At 44.8% G+C, this 24,347-nt stretch overlaps 1 protein-coding gene across 2 annotated transcripts in view; it reads left to right on the top strand.

Moving 5' to 3' along the window:
• The window catches only part of LOC143924809 (glucagon receptor-like), a 166,956-nt gene extending 143,100 nt beyond the window's left edge, over nt 1–23,856 (top strand). For both annotated transcript variants that reach the window (XM_077449277.1, XM_077449278.1), the window contains 3 exons: nt 16,267–16,405; nt 18,915–18,956; nt 22,858–23,856. In XM_077449277.1, coding sequence (XP_077305403.1) covers nt 16,267–16,405; nt 18,915–18,956; nt 22,858–22,926 — 250 coding nt within the window. In that variant the 3' untranslated portion in view covers nt 22,927–23,856. The remainder of the gene's footprint in view (nt 1–16,266; nt 16,406–18,914; nt 18,957–22,857) is intronic.
• The last annotated feature ends 491 nt before the right edge of the window (nt 23,857–24,347 follow it).

Raw genomic sequence — 24,347 nt, forward strand, 5'->3', positions numbered from 1 at the left:
TGGAAACTATTTGGAATCAAATCCAGAGTAATGGAGCTGCAAATTCTGCAAAGCGACCAGATTCTAGATGGCAGATTCCAAGTGCTGGTTATAAAATAAGGCAGATGTTACTGGTTGTTAGTGGCAAACACAGGCTGTGGCATAGGGGCAGCAACAGCTTGTTTTAATGATTATATACCTCTTATTATTATGTTGATGTTCAGAGAGATGTAATACTTTGTGAAAGCCTGTGCAGAAAAACCTGTCCCCTGCCGGCATGCTGTACAAAGGGGCCTTTGCTCTCTGTGTGGAAGCAGTAATCTCTCTGCAGAGGTCAGACACACTCCTCCTGTGCTATAGCTCTTCAGTCAGCAGAGAGCATGAGCTTGTCATTTGCAGAGCTATAGGGGCATGTTGGACATCTGTAGAGAAATCACTGCTTCTGCACAGAGAGTGTCCTGCCCCACTTTCATGTATTGTTTTATACAGTGGCACCTGGCGTGGAATTTTTTTTGGGGGGGTGGCAAAAAAACCTGGCCCCCTCACTCACACTACCCCACCAGACGGATCGGATGGGAAGGCTGCGATCCATGGCCTTAGCTTGGGAGGACAATGATGAAGTGGTGGTTCTGGTGCTAGATCCGGGATAGAGCTCCTTGAAGAGGCTGTTTCTGCCCCTCCACCTGCTGCTCCTCGCTGCACATGGGCCCGCAGCTTGCAGAGGGAGGAGCCGGGGCCGTTGCTTTTCCTCCCCAAGATTCCCTGGACAATTGGGTCTCAGGATCCGCTTCCTAATTGTCTGGGAGGAAAAGTAGGAAAAGTAGGAAGACATTAGCCCCCGGCTCTAATCATGTGCTTAAAAAAAAAACACATTAAAATCCATGCGTCATGTGCCCTGCATGGAGATTAGGGGCCGGGCGCATGGTGTGGGAGGTGGCTTCTCCCCTCAGGGCCATCTTTAAGGCAGGAAAAAAGTGGGGCAACAGAGCAGCAACAATCCCCCCCCTCTGATGCACAAGGACTTCCCAATGGCTTCCCTGTGGCGTCAGAGGGGGGCAGGGTCACCCGGGTACATCACCATGTGGCCCCGCCCTCCGTTATAAAAGAACTGTCATCACACTGAAGCATCATAAGGCGGGTGCCTCCCATGGTGGCTGAACTTTTTTATTTATTTTTTCCGATCCGTCGGCGGAGCCAGAGAAGAAGATGAATGGACTTCGTGGGACATTTTTATTTTTTTATTTTTTAATAAAGGACTTGTCCCAAGATGTACAATGTACCCGTTACCATTTCAAACGGGGGGGGGGGATCTGGGGGTCCCCTTGTTAAAAGGGGCTTCTCTACAGCATGCAACTTTGATTTCATGCCGCGCTAAACACACAAATAAGTATAAATAAATGTCCCATAATCCACCACCAAACAAATAATTCCCACAAATGTGCCAGTGATGTCTTCTAATTCTTCCAAAGTTGTGATACAAAATTCTATAATAGTGTCTTCAAGGGTGTGTTTCCTTCCACCAGCTTCTAGGTAAGTATCCTACTCACCAGACGGAATTGACACCCATGACAGGTAGTCAAAACCAGCAGAGCAGACAGATCTCCAGATATGGCAGCTTAGGAATTGGCATGACCACCAAGTGAATATGGCATATGGATCAAGAAGAAAGAACAGAGCTCCGTTTTATGGTTACTTTTATGTTATACTTTTTATGGTTTTGCACAAAACAGCCCAGATCCCCTTTTTCTCGGGTCCCTCGCTGGAGCTCTTGGCCCTTCCCTCCTGTCAATTTCCCCCGCAGGAAGCAGCCTGCTATGGGGGCACACAAGATGAGCCAACGTTCTGTGTGTCCATTCAGATATGGAGCCACGGTTCGGCCCTGCCCCCTCTCTCTCCGGATTGCCTAACTGACTTTGATTAACAGCAGCAGGAGCCAATGGTGCCGCTGCTGTGGGTGCAGCCAATCAGGAGGGAGAGTCCTGGAGGGCCAAGGCATTTGTGCACAGCGCTGGATAGAGATGGGGCTCAGGTAGGTATTAGGGTGGCTGCTACACACAGAAGTTTATTTTTTTTTATCTTAATGCATTAAGATAAAAAAAAACCTTCTGTCTTTACAATAACTTTACCCTTTGAACACCCTGATGTTAACCCCTTCCCATATTTTTACCACTGATCACTGTATTAATGTCACTGATTCCAAAAAAAGTGTCAGTTAGTGTCAGATTTGTCTGCTGCAATATCACACTCCTGCTATATCACCACCATTATTAGTAAAAATAAATAAATAAAAACTCCATAAAATTTCCCATAGTTTGCAAGTACTATAACTTTTGCACAAACCAATCAGTATACGCTTATTGGGATTTTTTTTTACCAAATATATGTAGCAGAATACATATTCGCCTAAATTGATGAAGAAATTCGATGTGTTTCAAAGTGTTTTATAGCAGAAAGTAAAAATATATATAAAAAATTTTTCCAAAATTTACGCTCTTTTTTTTTGTTTATAGCGCAAAAAAAATAAAAATTCAGAGGTGATCAAATGATGTGAAAAAAGTGAAAATGTGAAAAAGGACATCACTTTTATTTGGGTACAGCATCGCGCGATCACGCAATTGTCAGTTGAAGTAATGCAGTGCCGTATCGCAAAAAAATGGCCTAGTCATGAAGGGGGGAGTAAATCTTCCAGAGCTGAAGCGATTAATAAAATACTACGAGGTACAAGGCAGCCAAAAGTCAGCATACTGTTCTTCATTATTAGCACACATACGTTGCAAATGCATTATGGCTTTATAATGTAATTGGATTGAACCTGGCTTCTAGAATAGATCATAAAAAATGATTTTAAATGGACTGGTGTCCGCATTACCTCTGTATTTTAAATATCAGTAGTCAGAGGAGTGACTCACCGCTACAGTGACTCATTCCACTTATGGGGTCACATACAGCGGGCCCGAGGATGTAAAATGTGACAGCCGAGGATGGTTTTACCAGAATGTACTTTGGAGGGTTCTCAGCGACACAAATTAAATAGGTTACAATGTATCGGTCACAGGAAAGACAATCATTGACCTTCAGTCTAGTTGACAGTTGATAGACTCACTGCTTCTGACACCCACTCCATAGACAGACTTGTCACGTAAGCCCACCGTCCATGACTCATTTTTTTATAGATCTAATTGGCTTTAAAACCCAAATGTAGAAAATGCTACCCAGGAGAGAAAAAAAAAATCATACATTTTAAATGTATTTCTCCCAAAATCTAAAATTGGCAAACGTATACGCTTAAGGCCCCTTTCACACTGACGTCCCGTTCAGGCCCGCCTGTCAGTTTTTCAGGCGGACCTGAACGGGTGCTCCATAGAGCTCTATGGAGCGTCGGATGTCAGCGGTGACATGTCCGCTGACATCCGACCCGCTCCGATCCGAAAAAGTGTAACGGAGGAAAAAGCTATTTTTCCATCCGTCTGCGGATCGGATCGGATGACGACGGGCACTGCGGTCCGTCGTCATCCGATCTCCCATAGGGGAGAGCGGCGCAGTGACAGGTCCGTCCCTGCGCAGTGTGCAGAGACGGAGCTGTCATCTCCCTGCTTAGCGGGGATCGGCGGAGTGATCCCCGCTGAGCAAACGGATATCCACGGGGCGGATCAGAACTGATCCGCCCCGTGTGAAAGGACCCTAAGGCCTGGAAGGATTCACCCCCTTCGCTACCAAAGCCCTTTTTGTGATACGGTACTGCGTCGCTGTAAAGAGGAAGTAAACCCTGATGGGTTTACTTCCTCTTTGTCTCCCTGCAAAGGTAAAGCATAATGGGCTACTATGCATCACATAGTAGTCCATTATGTGTCACTTACCTGACACAGGAGCCAGCGATGTCACCGTTGTCCCTTGTAGTCCGGAGCGTCCATCTTCTTCCGGGTATCGCTGCTCCGGCCACTCACAGCGCCGGAGCAGCGATGACGTCACTCCCGCGCATGGGAGCCGCCACTAACGGCATATCACCGTTAGCAGCGGCATGCTGCTAACGGCGATAGTGTGCCTTTGTGCTGCTGTCTACGCGGATGCGCCGGAGACAGCTGTGACTGTCTCTTAGTAAATATCTCCTAAACCGTGTAGGTTTAGGAAATATTTCTTGGACCTACAGGTAAGCCTAAGGCCGCGTACACACGGGCGGACTGTATGGCCTACTTAGTCCGTCGAAACACATTTCAGCGGACAATCCGCTCGTGTGTGGGCTTCAGCTGACTTTTTCAGCGTGCAGTCTGGCGTACTAAGTATTTCGGAATTTCCGTAATTCTGTCCGTCATACTTTGGTTTCAGCGGACAATCCGCTCGTGAGTAGGCTCGTTCGACGGACTAAGAATGGCGCATGCTCAGAAAGGATTTACACGGCCGAAGGGTGCATTGCTGTGTATTGGACTTCCTATTTCTAGTCCCGTCGTACGTGCTGTACACGTCATCGCGCAAGCTTTCGACGGACTGTTTGTGCATCCGTGTGTGGTCAAGTCCGTTCATTCGAAAGTAGGACGGACTGTCCGTCGGATTGTATGACGGACTAAGTAGGCCATACAATCCGCCCGTGTGTACGCAGCCTTAATCTAGGCTTACCTGTAGGTCAAAGTGGTTTGTAAGGGTTTACAAACACTTTAACTGAAAATTGCGCGGTCGTGCGACGTTGCATCCAAACAAAATCGACGTCCTTTTTCCCACAAATAGAGCTTTCTTTTGGTGGTATTTGATCACCCCTGCGGTTTTTATTTTTTGCGCTATAAACAAAAAACAAAAAAAGAGCGACAATTTTGAAAAAAAAAAAAAAAGCAGCAATATTTTTTACTTTTTTGCTATAAAAAATATCCCCAAAAAATATATTAAAAAAAGAATTTCTTTTGCAGTTTAGGCTGATATGTATTCTTCTACGTATTTTTGGTAAAAAAAAAACACCAAAAAATGCAATAAGCGTATATTGATTGGTTTGCGCAAAAGTTATAGTGTCTACAAAATAGGGGATAGATTTATGGTGTTTTTATTATTCATTTTTTTTTATTAGTAATGCCGGTGATCTGCAATTTTTATCATGACTGTGACATTATGGTGGACACATCGGACACTTTTGACACTATTTTGGGACCATTGTCATTTATACAGCGATCAGTGCTGTAAAAATGCACTGATTACTGTGTAAATGACACTGGCAGGGAAGGGGTTAAACACTAGGGGGCGATCAAGGGGTTAAGTGTGTCCTAGGGACTGATTCTAACTGTGGGGGGGTGGGCTCACTACAACATGACAGAGATCATTGCTCCCAATGACAGGGAGCAGTAGATCTCTGTCATGTCACTAGGCAGAATGGGGAAATGCCTTCCGATCCGTGACACGATTGCAGGCCCCCCCGGCAAACATCATGTCCGCGGGACCCGCGGGCATGATCATGGAGTATGCAGCATGCGCCCACAATGCCATGATCTAAAGGGGACGTACCTGTATGCCCATTTGCCCAGCTGTGCCATTGTGCCGATGTACATCGTAGTGCGCTGGTCGGCTTGTGGTTAAAGAATATGCCTATTGAAATCTGCCTACGTGAACTGCCCCATCTACCCACAGATTTTTAATTCTGTGCGGCCGCTTTTGTGATCCATACACATCAGCCAGAAAACAACTAGACGTGTGCGGTTTGTTTCGTTCCGAATTAATATTCTGAAAATGTTTTCATTATTTGGAGATTGGGATATATCTGAATACCCAAATTACAAAATAAATGAATTTTACTGAATGCTCCGAATAACAAAACAAAATCCGTCGGAATTTCAGACTGAAATTTGAATCGAATTTTTACATTGAACTCCAGTCGAATTCCCACTATACATATTGCCGAAATCAAAGACTATGGGGTTTATTTACTAAAGGCAAATCCACTTTGCACTACAAGTGCACTTAGAAGTAAAGTCGCTGTAGATCTGAGGGGGTCATGCAAGGAAAATAAATAACAGCATTTTAGCTTGCACATGATTGGATGATAAAATCAGCAGAGCTTCCCCTCATTTCAGATCTACCTCTCAGATCTACAGCGACTGCACTTCCAAGTGCACTTGTAGTGCAAAGTGGATTTGCCTTTAGTAAATCATCCCTTAAAGGGGTTGTAAAGAGAATTTATTTTATTTTTTTTAAATAGCAAACATGTTATACTTACCTCCACTGTGCAGCTCGTTTTGCACAGAGAACCTACTTTTCTGGGGTCCCTCAGCGGCTGTCTCTGCTCCCCCCCGCAAGTACTTCTCACATTCATGTGAGCTCCCTTGCATGGTGAGAAGCACTTGCGAGCGCGCGCCCATGATACAGCCGGCGGCTATAGCCGCTCACTGTATCACTCGGCCCCGCCCCCCCGGCGCGCCGCATCATTGGATGTGATTGACAGCAGTGCGAGCCAATAGCTGCACTGCTTTCAATCCATCCACTCCAGCCAATCAACGGCCAGGCTGAGCGGCGAAGAGGACGTCAGGGATGAGTGCGGGGCTTTCGCGGGGTCAGGTAAGTAAAACTGTCAGATGTTTTTTTAACCTTAATGCATAGAATGCATTAAGGTGAAAAAACTTTTACCTTTACAACCCCTTTAAGCCCTTGTACACACGGTCGGACATTACGACAACAAAATCCGTCGGATTTTGTCTGACGGATTTTGTCAGAAACTGGTGTTACATACACATGGTCGGACAAAATTGTCGGAAAATCCGATCGTTCGTAACATGATGACATTATTTAGTTACGACGGGACTACGTTCAGGCTAGTAGCCAATAGCTTTGGTCTAGGAATTTGATCTGAGCATGCGTGACACTTTGTCCGATCGTAATTCTCCACAAACAATCAGACAAAGTCCGATCGGATCATGTTGTCGGAAAATTTTATAGCCCAGCTCTAAAACTTTGTCGGTTGGATATTCAGACGGAAACAGTCCGATGGAGCCCCTACACAGTCGGATTATTCGACAACACTGTCTGATCGGACATTTTCCTTCGGAATGTCCGACCGCATGTACAAGGGCTAAGTGTGTCATTAGAGTACCATTTCGAAATAATTTTGTTTTTGTTAAGCTAAAGGTGATTTAAAGAGTCAAAACAATATAAAGCTAGGTTCACACTGCTGCGATGCGGGAAAGCTGCGAATCTACTGCAGGTTCCCACATCACATGCGTCCTGGCGGCAGTTCACACTGCCCTATGCGGACTGCTGGGAGTGTCAGTGAAACCTTAATGACACCTCCAAATCAGTTTGCATATCGCAGTGCGATCTGCAAACTCAGACAGGAATCGGATCGCATGGTGTGAACACCCATGCGATCCGATTCTGCTGCGGACCAAAAAAAGGGTCCTGTATGAGTTTGGGCCAGATGCGATGTGAATTCAGCCATACTATCTGTATGGCTGAAATCGCATCGCACAGAGATCGCATGTGATTTGCACTGCAGTGCGGTGCGAATTACATCCGATCTCATACACCGCAGCAGTGTGAACCGAGCCTAAACATTTTAGTTTCGACCAATTCGAAAATGTAATGTTTTGAGCGTTTCAAATCGGAAAGAAAACAAAAAAACAGTAAATTCGAAAATTCCAAATACGAATTGAATGAATCAACCAAATGTAACTAAATGAAATAACTAGATTAACTAATGAAAACGAAACAAAGCAAATTTTTTCATCATGCATGTCTAAAAACACCACCAGGAGGGTGACACTGCTTTCTCTGTGATGGCTCATTTACACTTGCTTTGACCACTGATCTGCGGAGGATCACTTTTCAGAGGGCAGTTGACAGGTGACTGGGAAGCGATATTTCACTTTCTGGGTGCCTGTTTCAACCCTAGAAAGCCCGCCGCACCATGCTGCAGCTACATGCTTTACACGCAGTTGCAGGGTACTTGGAGCACAGCCCTATTCACTTAAATGGGACTTGTTTAGTGGTGGTACTGCCTGCTGAATGTTTGCTGCGCTGTGTGTACCACCCTCTCTGGCTGCCATATTAACTTAAGGTGGGTGGTTGGGAGGAGGTAACATCTCAGCTTAACCGCCTATTTTTACTGCCCCTTGCACGCAAGTGTAAAAGAGGCCTAAAAGTAAAACAATATGATGCTGTCACTTCCCTACTCTAGTATGCTAAATGGATGATGAATGAGCAGCACCACAGTGATAAAACAAACCTGTTCACTCTGCTGTCTCCTGCACTACACAAAGGTTTACTAACTTATCATGTTTGTAGACCCCTTGGGGTTGTCACCGTTGCAGGTGGATCCTTTTATGATCCGGATCCACTCCGGAGATGTGTGAACCGCCTCCATAGAGAGCCAGTCACAATCTCCTGTCATGTGAATTGGATGCGGAGAACCCGCACTAGTGTGAATCCGGGCTCAAGGTGGAGCTGCCACAGGTGCCATGGGATGTTTATTATGAACTTTATTTTGGACTTTTCTAGAGACTTTATAAACACTTATCTTGTCTTTACCCACATACACCCTTATTTGATTCTATTTATTCCTTAAAGTGGTTGCAAACCCTTACAGACCACTTTGTGTTACAGTTAAGGCTTACCTGTAGCTACCTGGATATCTCCTAAACCTACATGGATTAGGAGATATCCCCTGTATCAGCATGTGCCGACATCATCGTTGCATGCGCACTGAAGCAATGGCACATACGTCCCATTTTCTCCAGTGAGTGTGCCGTTACCGGTGGCTCTGGCCAATCATAGCGCCGGAGCCACGATACCAAAGTAACCCCCGGGAGTGATGTTGCCGGCTGGATTGGTGTCGGGCACCGCATCGAGGACTTCGATCTCAGGTGAGTATTACATAATGAGCTAGTATGCTATGCTAGCTCATTATGCCTTTGTCTTGCAGGTGTTAGTTTTTTTTTTTTTCAAAGTGGGTTTACAACAACTTTAAAGTGTAAGCAGGGGCGGACTGACCATTCGGGCACATGGGCACTGCCTGAGGGCCCCATGCCACTAAGGGGCCCCATCAGGGTTGCCAGCCTCAATAAAACCAGGGACAGTATGTAAAAATCTGTTTATTTAAAAATCCCAAGATTATAGCCGCCCCGCCAGTACCTTTTCTGTGTGTGTGTGTGTGTGTGTACTGTGTATCCCCATAATCTATTGCCCGGGGGCCCCATAACGCGCAGGGGCCCCATGAGTTGTCATTCCGCCCCTGAGTGTAAGTTCACCTTTACAAAAAAAATTGTAAGGTAAACTTACACAAGACCCCCCCCCCAGTCCTGCTGACCTGTCCCGGGGCGATCTCCCGTTCTGAGCCAGGGCATAGCCAGCTCACGGGTCCAGGGCTTAGAAATCCCCTCGGCATGCATGCATCTTCTTCCTCGCTGAAAGGATGTGCTACGTGACTTCTGATAGGTCAGCGCTGCCCATGTGACGGCATTGGCCAATTAGAATGCTCCGAAACGTCCCTCCTGATGGGGTACGTTTTGGAGAATCAGCTCAGATTTCTAAGCCCCGGACCCCTAATGCGGCTATACGAGAGCTCATGACTAGGGTACAACATACTGTGACTTACTCCCCTTTTACTAAAATTATTTTACCACTGCTACGCCCCCTTATATTTATATATACCCCAGAAACTGAGACCACACCAAATTAGCAGCCAATTATCTTTATTATAAAATTATTCAAAATAATTAGCATAAATAACATAAATTAACCAATCTAAACTCAGGTATTAAAGTGGAGGTCAACCCTAAAGTGGACCTTCCGCTCATTGGAATCCCCCCCCCCTCCGGCGCCACAATTGGCACCTTTCAGGGGGGAGGGGGGTGCAGGTACCTGCACCCACTTCCGGCATAGCTATCTGCGGAAAGGGGCGTAGATTAGGCCCCTTTCCGAAAGTCCCCCGCTGCCTGCTGGGAAACACACAGATCCCAGAGGCAGCGGGACCATCCTTATTGCGCAGCGCGACTCGCACATGCGCAGTAGGGAACCGGGAAATGAAGCCGAAAGGCTCCACTTCCTGATTCCCATACCCAAGATGGCGGCGGCAGCACCCGAGAGACGATCGAGAGATCGGCTTTGGGTGCCGACATCGCGGGCGCGCTGGGCGGGTAAAGTGTCCTTATTTTAAAAGTCAGCAGCTGCAGTATTTGTAGCTGCTGGCTTTAAAAAAAAAAAAAACGGCGGAACTCCCGGCGGACTCCCGCTTTAAGACACTTCCTCCATTAAACTCCTCCCGTTGGTCTGTTGGTCACCATCATAAAACCATCCGGCACTGCGGTACCCAACTCTAATAGACCTCAAGCTGACAAACTAGCTCAGAAGCCAAACCCTGACCACAGTGCACCTGATACCAACTTCAGCTAAAACCACTGTTAGCTGTATCACCACTGACGGGTACTATACCACCGATAGGTCCTGCACTCTTCCATCACTGGGGTAAATCTTTCATCCGCACAGACCAACACCATGCCGCTGCCACGACAACTCAATACTGGAAAATAAAGCAACAGGTTAATAAACAACAGCCCCCCCAAAAAAACTAAGGGAGGGAGGGTGGGAAGCTCGCTCCAGATCAGCAGACTGAGGAGGGGAGGAGCCGCCCCTTCAGCACATTAACTCTGCTCCTCCCCTCCAGTCCTGTGACTGTACCGCCCTCTCCAGATTCCTGAACGTCCCCATGTTAACCCTGTCATGCCGCCCTGCGCCTATGTTGTCTCTTCTCTGCTCCGGGCTTTCTGAACGGGAGATCACTACAATCCAGGTCAGCGGGACTGGGGTGGGGGGTGAGGAGGGGGTCCTGTGTGTTTACCTTACAGTTTTTTCTGTAAACATGAACTTACCCTTATAACACTTATGCTTTGTACAGTTGGAGTCTTGGTTGGTGTTTTATATAATGGTCTGAGTATAACAATAGGTGTTTGCTAACAGGCTATAAAGGGAAACAACTGAGGACTTGTAAAAAGGTCTCAAACTGACTACTTGATACAAGTCCTCCCTCAGTTGTTTCCCTTTAAAGCCTAAAGCCGGGTACATACTATTCGTTTTCTGAGGTTGAACAAAAAAAAAAAACGGTTTGCTCCGGTCGGAGACACTATACTGACCATGCGAGGTTAGTAGAGCGATCTCCGGGGACAGGACACGCTGATCTGCAGTCGGTCGGATGCTGGTTTTCCAGCGTGCATGGCTGGCTTCTGTCAGACAGATCGACATACACACGGGCTGAATGTCAGACGGTTTTCTTTTAACTGGCCGTTGTCTCCCGACATTGGGTCCATGTGTACGGGGCTTAAGTTTACTAAAAAAACAAAATCAGCAAAATGGGCTTTACTTACCTTTGTGTTCCTTGTGCTTCTCTCTTCTAGTTCAGTAGAAATCTTCCTCCTCTGATGCCTCCACCAGCTACACCTCTTATTGATGGTTAAAGCCTAAGTTTACCTCCAAAAACCACCCCCCCCCCCCCAAAAAAAAATAAAAAATCAGCACAAGGGACTTTACTTTCCTTTTGTGATTCTGTTTTCTAGTTCAGTGCAGCTTGGTTTAATAGAACTCAGGACTTGTCACAGGCTTTCATCAAGAATAAGTGCCCAACTATGCCCGCCATTTCCACCCAGCTCCACTATTCATAGAAGCCATACTACAGATTCATGAATGAAGTGATCTATGAATGGAAGATGGGCAGATGATTGAAAGGTCCACCTCTTCCAATCAGACATCATATGTAATGCCTAGAAGCTGTAGTAATGCTTCTCTAAATGGCAGAGCTAGGTAGATAGAATAGGCATAGTTGAGTCTTGATAAGAGCCCGTGACAGCTCTTCAGTTCTATAAAGTAGGCTTGTGCAATTTGTTTCGTAACGAATCGAAATTCGGCCGAATTTTGCATCTTTCGGACATTCGGATGCATCCGAATAAAAAAGTAACAAATTACAACGAATACGAAAGAAATATAACGAATGAATTCGACATGATTCGACATTATTTCAACTGCATTCGAAATGTTTTCAACATGATTCCACATTATTTCAACCGCATTGAAAATATTTTGTGACCCGACTTTAGGGCCATGTATCTCGGGGTCACTTGGTGCTAGACACTTCACTTGGATATGTTGTAGAGCTAGTATTATTGTGTTTGCATACCAAATATGGGGTTTCTAGCTATAAGTGACCCCGAGATATGTGGCCCCAAAATCGGGTCGCAAAATGTCATTCTCTGCTCTATTAACTAATAACATTTTGCGACCCGATTTTGGGGCCACATATCTCGGGGTCACTTATAGCTAGAAACCCCAAATTTGGTATGCAAACACAATAGTACTAGCACTACAACATATCCAAATTTGGAGTTTCTAGCACCAAGTGACCCAGAGATACATGGCCCTAAAGTCGGGTCACTAAATATTTTCGAATGTGGTTGAAATAATGTCGAATCATGTTGAAATCATTTCGAATCCGGTAGAAATATTTTCGAATTTCGTTGAAATATTTTCGAATTTCGTTGAAATATTTTCGAATGTGGCCGATTTTTCGAATTCGGTAGAAAACTAAACGAAATCCGAAAAGGAATTTAAGAAAGTTAACGAATATAACTAAACGAAATTAATGAATTAACAACGAATTAAAACAAAACGAAACTAAACGAATTTTTTCCTTTTGCACATGTCTACTATAAAGCGGAGGTCCGCCGACAATTCAAGTTTTTTTTTTTTTTTAACAATTTATAAGTTAATATAATGTAAATGTTACACTCACTTGTTTTATGAACTATATCCCCCCGCTGTCCGGTTTCGTACATAAAACGTACTTATAAAAATTAGTAATGGCAGGTTTCATCTTGCTTGTGGACACTTCCTGGATATGGTGATGCTGAGCTACCAGCATTCACCGCTCGTTCCCGCGCATGCTTAGTTTACCATCACAACGGTGGAAAGTTCCCGGCCCGTTGTGATGGCAACAAAGATAAGCCGGTTTCCGAATCTCGCGAAAATTAACGGTGGCCATCCACATCGACTGCTGGGAATAATGACACATAGCTCCCAGGAGACAGTGCGCCGCAGGATATGACTACCATACCCGCCCATACCCGCGGGGGTCAGAGACAGAAGCAACCAAGAAAACACGGACATACAGGTACCCCCTTTAAAAAAAATAAAAATAAATTCCATTTGACAATGTATGCAATGCAAAAATGTGATGGAGTTTAACTTAAAAATTTGTGTGGACCTCCGCTTTAAACCCTGCTGCACTGTACTAGAAGACATAAGCACAAGGGACACATAACACCGAAGGTAAGTAATGTCCCTTCTGCTGATTTTGTTGGATTTTTTTGTTTGTTTGTTCGTTTTTTGTTTTTTTTGTAGGGTTTAACAGTCAATAAGAGTTGCAGTGGGAGCTTGCGTGAAAATGCAGAGTGAACACAGATCAGTGCATAAATGATAGATGGAACAAACACACATTTAGAGCATGGTAAACAAGTTCCATCTGCTATACTTAATGCAATAATTATATGTATTTCTCTGCTGTCATTCCAAAAAAAAAAAACCTGCCCTTTGCTCCTGTATACATTACTGTGATGTGCCAGCAGCAAAATCCATCCCTGGCATATCCTTGTATAAACAGCCTGCATCCCCAGAGAGTCTATCCTCTACCTACTCCCACTGAGATGGCTGGAATAGAAATACACCTACATGAAATATGCTAATTCTTTGTTTTGCACTTAATGTAATTGGACCGATTGTAATCATGGTAGCACATCCCCAGTTATATTCTGTCATAAAATACCAATTAGCACATAGGACTTTAAAAGGATCAATAACGTATAGACCAAAAAAAAAAAGAAAACATTTTTTTTACATTTAAAAACTTTTATTGCTCATAAAAGAATATGAAAAAGATCAGCTTTAGCAAGATTGTGTGCCGTTGCATACTGTACTTTAGACATGTGCAATTAGTTTAGTTCTAAATTTTCTGACAAAATTTGACAAATTTGTTCATACGGAAATATTTTAATTAACAAAAGCCCATTTAACAAATTTTTTCCTGAAAATCCAGAAATTCGAAAATCTGATGATTCGGAAATTAGAACATCTGAAATAAGAGCGAAAATCTGAAAATTAGAAAACCCAAAAATTTGAAAATCTAAAATAACTAACTAGCTAATAATAACTATTAAATTATAGATATTGGAATTTCTTTTCAAATATGGCCGTTAGTGAATGTCACAAATACGAATTATTCGAAATAATGAATGCCGCATCTAAACGAAATGGAACGTAACAAATTAAAAATAAGAAAAACGTTTTATTTATAATTATTAATTTGTTGCGTTCTATTCGTTTAGATGCGGCATTTGTTTTTTTCTGATAATTTGTAACTTCAGATAAATTCGTATTCGTTACGTTCACTAACAGCCAAATTTGAAAGGAAATTCAAATACCTATAATTTAATAGTTATTATTAGCTAGTTAATAATAATTTCGGCTTTTCAAATTTTTGGATTTTTTTTCTTTCGGATTTTCTTTATTAACTTCAAATTTTCAGATTTAGAATTTTCAAAAATGTATACATTTTTTTTGAAATAAAGAATTCCGATTATAATGAATGGCCCAGAAAAATGAATGAAAGAAAATGAACACATTTTTTAGCAGTGCACTGCACATGTCATTTTCTTTTAGCACAAATACTGTATGTCTGTAAGTACAATAACCTCCACATGCCTCTAATACCTCTTAATTAGTCAATATGGATTATATCTGCTTATTACTAATGCATTTTCAGTTGTCATTTACCTTCCAGAAGAAGGAGACTGCTTCTCAACATGTTTCCCTGTTTTGTGATACTTAACATAGTTTGTTAGGGCCAAAGTGGCCCAAATGATTTCTGAGTGCTGCTCAACTATTCACAGAAAACCTTGTATTTTATCAATGAATACAAGGCTCGCTCTGATTGGCAGAGGGGTGGAGATCATGACATCTACCCGCCTCTCCATCTCAGCTAATCAGAGGAAGCCTTGTATTCCTTCAGAGGATACAAAGCTGCCTGTGCATGGCTGAGCAGGATTCAGCCTGACTTGCTTTTATTCCGGGAGTGGGACAGGAAGACCCCCATATGGATGCCAGAACACAGAGCTGTTTTCTGTATGTAGTCAATGCTACATAAAGTTTATAGAGCGCTGACAGCAGCTGAAACAGTTAGTAAAGGAAATAAATGGTTTGGCCAAGCTTGACCCAAAAACTGTTTAAAGAAACACACAGCCTGGATTCAAATCTGGTCCTTCAGGAAAAAGGATATAATAAATCTATTAAATCATATAAAAAAAATAACCAAAAAATGTATTGCAACAGTGGTATCTCCTTTTAAATATCCATGACATAGATAAATCTATAATTCATCTACCAGTATAATTCAGCAGGGCAGTGTGGGGGGCTGTAAAACTGCAGCTCAGATCAGCCAGCCAGCATCACTAAGTGGCAGGCTGCTGTCTGAGTACCTGGGGTCACGCCCTTTAGGAGACGGTCCTTCAGCATGGCCTCTGCGCTGTCTTTCTCACAGCACAGCAGAGAGTGGGAGGTAGGACAGTTGTGGACAGAGGGTGGGAGGCAATTGGTTGCTAGGGGGCAGGGGGAGCCTGACAACCAATTACTAGCTTCTTATTATGAAACGCTAATTCTGGCAGCTCCTACCCTTCTTCCAGAGAGGTCCTGTCTCCTGCTCTGTGTGGGATAAGGTAGGAGAGTTAAGGGGGGCAAAGGACATGGCTGGGGGGGGGATTGATGTGACAAGGGAGTGAAGGACACAGCTACCTGTGTGCGTGCATGCTTGTGTGTGTGTGTGTGTGTGTGTGTGGGGGGGGGGGGGTTGTGATATTTAGGTAGGACTGAGGACACCGATATAAGAACAGGATTGTAAAATAAAAGTAGAAGAGTAGATAGACTGTGATGTATAGGCTCACACATACATGCGATTTGGCTAGAAGGAAATTTTAATGACTAGACCTCCATGAATTTTAATTCAGTTCCCTGGTCTAGAGGAAGGCAAGACAAAGCATTTTTATTCAGTTGTCCAGCTCTGCACCCTTTTTAAACAATTTAGTGCCCAAGACTAGCGCCCCCCATGTTTTGGGGGCAAGATGGTGGTACACTGCAGTTTCTGGAGGTATTCAAGAAGGCAGTGTACATTTTTACTTATTGCCAATCTATCTACTAATTAAATATTGGGTGGGTTGACCCATTAGATATATATGTTGAAAAACATGTTCCCATTCACAATTTATAATGAATTCAGTCTCTCTCCCACAGATTGGCTAAGGCCACACTCACACTAATTCCTCTTTTTGGGATCCATGAAGTTGTGTTCATCTTTGCCACAGATGAGCAAACATCAGGAGTTCTGCGATATGTCAAAGTCTTCTTCAACCTCTTCTTCAGCTCTTTCCAGGTGAGTTTACCAACAAGTAAAAATGTGGATTAGTTAGGGCCGGTTCACACTGCAGGCGCGGCGAGGCGTCTCCGACTTGCCTCGCCGCGACCTGCGGCGAGCTCAGCGGCGACTTGCAGAGGACTTCTGTATAGAAGTCAATGCAAGTCGCCCCCGAAGTCGCCCAGAAGTAGTACAGGAACCTTTTTTCTGAGTCGGAGCGACTCGAGTCGCTTCTCTCAGAACGGTTCCATTGTACAGAACGGGGGCGACTTGCGGGAGCGAGGCGAGGCGAGTCGTGTCGCCTCTTATCGCCCGCTGTGTGAACCGGCCCTTGCACCTTGGCTCTCCAGCTGTTTTGAAACTACAAATCCCATCATGCCTCTGCCTCTAGGAGTCATGTCTGTGATTTGTCGGAAATTCTGATTGCGCGTGGGCTCCATCGGACTTTTTCCGTCTGAATTTCCGACACACACAGTTTGAGATCTGGATCTAAAATTTTCCGACAACAAAATCCGATCGTTTAAATTCCGATTGTGTGTAGACAATTCCGACGCACAGAGACCTCCATTGCCCCCTTTCTGACTGCCACAACCTGAGGCTTTCCCTTATATAATCCATACCACCCTAATGCCCTGTACACACGGTCAGACTTTCCGATGGAAAATGTGTGATCGGATCGTGTTGTCGGAAAATCCGATCGTGTGTGGGCTCAAGTGGACTTTTTCCGTCGGAATTTTTGACACACGAAGTTTGAGAGCAAGATCTAAAATTTTCCAACAACAAAATCCGATCATTTAAATTCCGATCGTGTGTAGACAATTCCGACGGACAAAGTACCACGCATGCTCAGAATAAATTACGAGACGAAAGCTATTGGCTACTGGCCTCTTTATAGTCCTGTTGTACGTGGTTTGCGTCACCTCGTTGTGAACGATCGGATTTTCAGACAACTTTGTGTGACCACGTGTATGCAAGACAAGTTTGGGCCAAAATCAGTCGGAAAAAATCTGACGGATATTATAGAGCAGTTTTAGTGGAATGTTATTGGCGGAAGCTAGACAGTAGGCAGTCAAAAAAGTTACTATCCATGAGGTAGCAACTTGTACAGTTGTGGACAAGATGTTTAAGAAGTTTGGAGGCAAGTGGGAGCAGAGAGATGGGTCTAAAGTTGTTCAAATAGCCCAGTTAGCAGTAATCTCTTCAACTCCTCTACCTTTGTTGGGGTACCCCAAGGCTCTGTCCTTGAGCCTCTTCTATTCTTACTCTACAGCTATTCCCTGGGACCATTGATAACCCCCATCGCTTCCAATACCACCTCCAGGCCAACGACACTCAGATCTATGTTTCTACTCCCTGGTTCATCCCCTCAGTCACCTCATGTATCACAAATTTACTGAGCGACATATTAGTATGGGTGTCACACCTTTTACTGAAATTCAATCTGTCCAACACTGAGCTTGTAATATTTCTTCCTAACCCAACCCCACCTCATGACTACCATTGAGATCAATAACACAACTGTTGGTCCCTTCACGCATGCCAGGGTGCTAGAAGTAATCCCAGACTCTGACCTCTTCTTCAGGCCCCACATCCATTCACTGGCTAAACCTCCATAAAATGTCCAGAATTTTCCCCTTTTTATCTCATGCCGCGTACACACGATCAAACAATCCGGTGGAAAAGTCTGGCGGACAATTCGCCCGTGTGTAGGCTCCGGCGGAATAAGAAAGTAGTTTTGCACACCAATCTGTCCGCCGGACTCGCATTTCGGCGGACAGTACGGCCGTGTGTGTGCCAGTCCGCCGTACTTTTGAAATGAATGGACTTTTCCCGCCCGGAGAAAAGTCTGCTCATTTTGAGCGCGGCTCCAGGTAGCCGGGGCCAGCGAAGGAGGAGTCGCTGGCCCCGTCACCTGGTATGGACTTAAAGGGGAATCCCTACACCGAGCCCCCCTGCCTCAAAGCACCCATCCCCCCATGTTGCTGCATGCTCGGATAAGGGTCTGGTATGGACTTTGCGCGCCATTTTTTTAAAATTTCGGTGTGTGGGGGTCCCCTCCAAATCTATACTAGACCCAAGGGCCTGGTATGGACCTGGGGGGGACCCCACGCTGTTTTTTCTCTTGATTTTTTATTTTTTTACATTCAGCAGGAAGCCAGCTGACAACTGATGACTCATCGGTTGTTAAGGACACGGCGACCAGCTTCCTGGCCCCCTCCTTAGCAACCAGCAATATACAGTGTAAAAAAATCGTGGTAAAACTATGTGTCCAAAAACGGGACAAGCACCGCAAAAAGCCCTGCAGAAACGCTCAAAAGCAACAAGCATAGATATGAATCAAGCCTTAATGCCATAAGCAGGGTCCCCTTCATCCTTCTGTATTGAAACACAGTGTACTGTTCCTTTTTTTTCCCTCCATTTGACGCACTGAGATACTGGAGTACACGAGCAGGGGGTGATTCTATATTAGCCTGAACCTAATTGTGGTTAAAATGACAACCTTCAATTCACTTTCACTCTCTTACAGGGTTTCCTGGTCTCTGTGCTTTACTGCTTTGCCAATAAAGAGGTGAGTGAAAGCAAGCAGCTATGTACCTGGATGCTATGAGCAACAATAAATCATTTTCTTTATTCAGATATTTGAATGAAGCTGACTGAACATGTTAAAAAGAGAAGTTAGGGAATTTTTGTTTTCTAAAAAAGAATCATACTTACTTAGGTGGAAGCAGCACTGGTACCCCGCCAGCTCTAAGGGTAAGAACTGAGCGATCAAAAAACGCTGATTGCTTGGTTCTCAGTGCTCTGTGAGCAGAGAGCTGGTGACTGAAGTCACCAGCTCTCTGCTCTGCCCCCTCCACCCTCTGGAGTACTGGGCTGTGGAGGGTATGGGTGCGCTTGGCTCAGGCTCTTAGTGACTCACTGTGATGCTGAGCCAGGTGCTGGTCCAGGGTTCTGGTCGGATCCCGACCCTGCGGTTGAAATCTTTTCGCCACCGGGATCGGCTCTGTGATGTCAGCTGAAAACGGGTTTCAGAAGTGCAGAAAAAATAAACTGTACTCCTGTGATCCAAGCTTTGGGTTTACTTCTCTTTTAAAGCCTTTTATATCTAACGAAAGGCATTTAGGGCTGTTGCCTGGATACACTTATAATGAATTGTGTAGATAGGTCCTCACATTATATAGTTTTGGTAGCCTCAAAGCAGAATGTACAGTTAGATTATAATGTGTATAACCAGCCTAAAGAAGAGCTGAAGCCAAGCTAATCGACAGTTAAATATTTATGCATTCTTAATACGTAGTAAATAAGCTTTAAGACAAGCCTTCATTGACCTCTGTAGCTGCAGATACTGGAGTAATTTAACTAGGGATGCACTGATACCAAGTTTTTAACACAGAGTACGAGTATGATACTTTATTTTTTGCAAGTACTCAACAATACCAATTACTGATATCCATCGCCTAGGAAAAGTAGGAGTAGTTAGGGAGTTGGTTGAGGGCAGGGTGGGGGGAGTAGAGGGGTAACTGAGGGCAGAGTGGGAGGAGGGTGTAGAGGGGTAAGTGATGGGTAAGTGAGGGCAGGGTGGGAGGAGGGTGTAGAGGGGTAAGTGAGGGCAGGGTGGGGGGAATAGAGGGGTAACTTAGGGCAGAGTGGGAGGAGGGTGTAGAGGGGTAAGTGAGGGCAGGTTGGGGGGAGTAGAGGGGTGAGGGCAGGGTGGGAGGAGGGTGTAGAGGGGTAAGTGAGGGCAGGGTGGGGGGAGTAGAGGGATAACTGAGGGCAGAGTGGGAGGAGGGTGTTGAGGGGTAAGTGAGGGCAGGGTGGGGTGAAATATAGATTGTGGGATGGGAGAGTTGAGATGGAAAAGGCTGTGATCACTGGGGTAAGAGGATGGGGGGGGGGGGGGTCATTGGGAGACATGGGGGCAGAGGTGACAGCTGATGGGAGGGAAGGAGGAGGCATTGTGGGAGAGGGGAGCGGGATCAGCCAAAATTGCAAAGTCACTGCTAGGAGGGGGAGCAGTAAGTTGCGCTCTTGACAATGAAAGGCAAACAGTATATGCCATAAACTTTAAGCATGAATTACTACACAATGCCTGCTGCTACAGAGGGCAATGAGGGGCTTGTTTTGAAGAATCTGTCAAGTGAAGGAAATTGGGGCAGCAAATTATTCCTGAAGGTTACCGTATATACTCGAGTATAGGCCGACCCGAGTATAAGCCGAGGCCCCCAATTTACCCCCAAAAAACTGGGAAACCTATTGACTCGTGTATAAGCCGAGGGTGAGATATGCCTGTCCATCCCTGTGTGTGTGTCCATCCATCCATCCCTGTGTGTGTGTGTGTCCATCCATCCCTGTGTGTGTGTGTCCATCCATCCATCCATCCATCCATCCCTGTGTGTGTGTCCATCCATCCATCCATCCCTGTGTGTGTGTGTCCATCCATCCATCCCTGTGTGTGTGTGTGTCCATCCATCCCTGTGTGTGTGTCCATCCATCCATCCATCCCTGTGTGTGTGTGTGTCCATCCGTGTGTGTGTGTGTGTGTGTGTGTCCAGCCTACCTGTGTCCTGAGCCTCCGTCCGGTCCCGAGCCTCCGTCCGGTCCCGTCCCGTCCCGAGCCTCCGTCCGGTCCCGTCCCGTCCCGAGCCTCCGTCCGGTCCCGTCCCGAGCCTCCGTCCGGTCCCGTCCCGTCCCGTCCCGAGACTCCGTCCGGTCCCGTCCCGAGCCGAGCCTCCGTCCGGTCCCGTCCCAGGATCACCGCTCTTCGTCGGCGCCCATTCCCCTGTTCAAATGCCGCGCCTCCCTGTCTGTGATAGGCGGAACACAATTTCCCAGCAGCCTGTGTTCCGCCTATCACGGACATCGTCTCATCCTCGTCCGTAGTACGAGGATGAGACGATGTCGGTGATAGGCGGAACACAGGCTGCTGGGAAATTCAGTGTTCCGCCTATCACAGGCGAAGGCGGAGCCGGAGGCGCGGCTTTTGAATTATAGAATGGCCGCTGTCTGTCTGCTCGACACGCTGATCGAGCAGGCAGACAGCGATGACTCGAGTATAAGCCGAGGGGGGCACTTTCAGCCTCAAAAAAGAGGCTGAAAATCTCGGCTTATACTCGAGTATATACGGTAATATAAATGCCACAATTTTACAAATAAATGGTAACTGATGTACCACTGTAATTTATTCTAAACCCTAACTAGATGCAAATTCTGCATCAAGCTGCTGGAGACACAATTAGGCAAAGTGAGATTCTGGTCTGTTACCACCTCACTCAAGATAAGAAGATACTTTATGGTGGGAGAGACCTTGTCATCTACATTATAAAGATACCGTCAATGTTCAATTTTTTTTTGGGGGGGGGGGGGGGACTTTAGTATTGCTCAATTATACCAGATTTAATTTTCTTTTACAAGACACACTATTAAATAATCATTTGTAGGACATTGTAATTTTTCATACACATTAATAGGCAGTCAGCGTTCAGTGATTGGAATAAAGCCATAATCCATGTTTTTCACAAAGGCAGGATGTATGTTGATAGAACTGTCGAATTGTAACATCCTAAAATAAACCAGAGGCTCTGCCACTTTGTCCATACACAGTTCTCTGGAAAGAAGATACTTCCCCACCTCTCTGTTCACCCATCGGATTGCTGAGCCCTTATGCTGTGTAAAATTATGGTCTAATTCTAAAACATTTGTCAGAAGAATGTCACAAGCATTCACCCAGTAAAAACAAACACTGATGGCATTTTCCATAATATGTTGATTTCCTTTGATCCTCAGTGCCATCTAGTGGGTACAATGCATATTTCTGAAATACCACTAAGTACCACATTATGGCCACTAGATGAAACCGATTATCATAGGAAGCCAACATTTAACTTTTTTTTTGTTGTTGTTTTGGATCAAGTAAAGCGGAATTAGAACACCTGCCAGGTTTTTATTGCTGTCTGGGTCTCCATTAGGAAGAATCACCCTCTCTATTTGTCATGTTTACTGTTATCATCAAAAGTAAAAGTTAAAATAAAAATAAAAAATCCCAAATTTTGTGCTGTCCCTGAACAGCAATAGAGGGGATATGTTCCAATGGGGACACTAGCTCTGGTGATCCTGGTAACAAAGAGGGATTCCCTCACTTTGAAGAGATTTCTTTCCTTTCACTTCCCGTGTTGGCTATGGGACAGGAAGTAAAGGGAAAGCTCACAAATGGGACACAGCTGGCAAATCAACCCCCCCTCCCCCCCAAAAGAAACAAAAACAAAAAAAAAACATGACAGGGGTTATAAGCCTAAGCACTAGCTATTTGTACAGGGCTCTGATGCACAGTAGGGGAGCATGGAAGAGGCAAGCATCCATTGACTGGGGGCTCTTCTTCCAAGATAACCTGTTCTTTTTTTCTTGATTGAATAAAGGAACAGATTTTTTATTTTTTTTTGCATAGACTTGTCTGATTTTTCATCCCTTTTTAGGTTCGGTACGAGATCCAAAAAAAATGGCAGATGTGGAAGATGAACAAGCCATCCTTGTGCCTTCGATGACCCATCATAATGATATTGGACGCTTTATGTGCGCCTATCGCCATGGAACTGAGGGCTGGCCTAACCGAACAGAACTCTACTTGAAGTGACTACTTTGCTCCTGCTCTTAGGCCACTATAACAAGGGTGGTCATCAGGGTATTAAAAAGCAAGCACTCAGGTAAGTTAGATTGCGGGACCAAGGCATCGAGTGTTCACCAATACAGAGAATCAACACAACATCTCCAAAGCCATTCAACCAAATTTGCAGAATATGTAACTAAACAGCTGGCCCCTTCACTTGTAGACCTGGAATACTGGAGCCTGTGGACAACTCCGCGATGAAGGAACATGCTGGAGTCAGAGAGGGTTTCATAGGAATAAGGCTCGTACACACTATAGGAAAACCATTTTGGTCCAAAGAATTTTCGTACAATTTTCGTTTAGGATGTACACAACTTTCGACACCCAACTACAAATTTTCATAGGAAAATGCCGAAGGGACAAACTCCAAAATGTTTCTCGTATGGGAACAGAATGAACAATTTTTGTTTAATGTGTACCGTTTTCGTATGATTTTCGTACAAGAAAATCAGAAAAGGAAAGACTGCGCATGGTCAGAAACAATAAACAACAAAAAATGCCTTGGTCAGACAAGAATATTCGTAAGAATTTTCATTCATTGGTTCCTATTTGCTGTGAAACATTGAGAAAAATCGCATGAACTTTCACCCGATTTTCTTATAGTGTGTACCCCACTTTAATGTTGAAATTGTAATTTTTATCTGAAATGTGCCAATATTTTTGTGATTGGTTTCTCCACACAAAAATGTGTTTATTTTCCTGCAGTGAACTTTTGAAACAAAGCTAAACTTATGGAGCAGACTTAAAATGAACTCCAGGATAAGCAAATATTGTCTAAATACATTCGGCATGTATATTCTTCCTTAAATCTTGGTGCATTTCTTCCAGATCGGTGCAGTAATCCAGTGTGATACTTTACCTCTGTGCAGGAACTTCCTGTAATAAAAGACCACTTGCTGCTGCGCTCTCTCTTCTTGTGCAGAGTGACTGGTCGAGTCCATGGGCGTCCGCAGAACTTTTTTCAGGGAGGGGCATCATTTTAGGGTCATCCATGCACTGCCCCTTTTTGACAATGTCATTATCACATTATCATGGTCAGAGACTGCAGACGTAGTACAGTCCCTAGGATGAGTAATGGATAATGGCCAACAGGCCCTCTTACCAGACCCAGAGAAACTACAGCAGTGATCCCTCCGGCTGGATGATTGCTCACTCTAGGTTCCCTGGAATCGACTCTGGTCAGTAGTATAGTATTTCTGTACCCTGGTAGTGGTTCAGTCTTTCTCTCTCTGGTGGTGCAGGGCAGTGTGGCTCTTTCTCTGGTAGCGCTGGGCAGCATGGCTCTCTCTCTGGCTTCCG

This window comes from Lithobates pipiens, unplaced genomic scaffold, assembly GCF_037356315.1.
Source record: "Lithobates pipiens isolate NorthernLeopardFrog02 unplaced genomic scaffold, aLitPip1_a1.2 Scaffold_22, whole genome shotgun sequence".
NCBI classification, from domain to species: domain Eukaryota; kingdom Metazoa; phylum Chordata; class Amphibia; order Anura; family Ranidae; genus Lithobates; species Lithobates pipiens.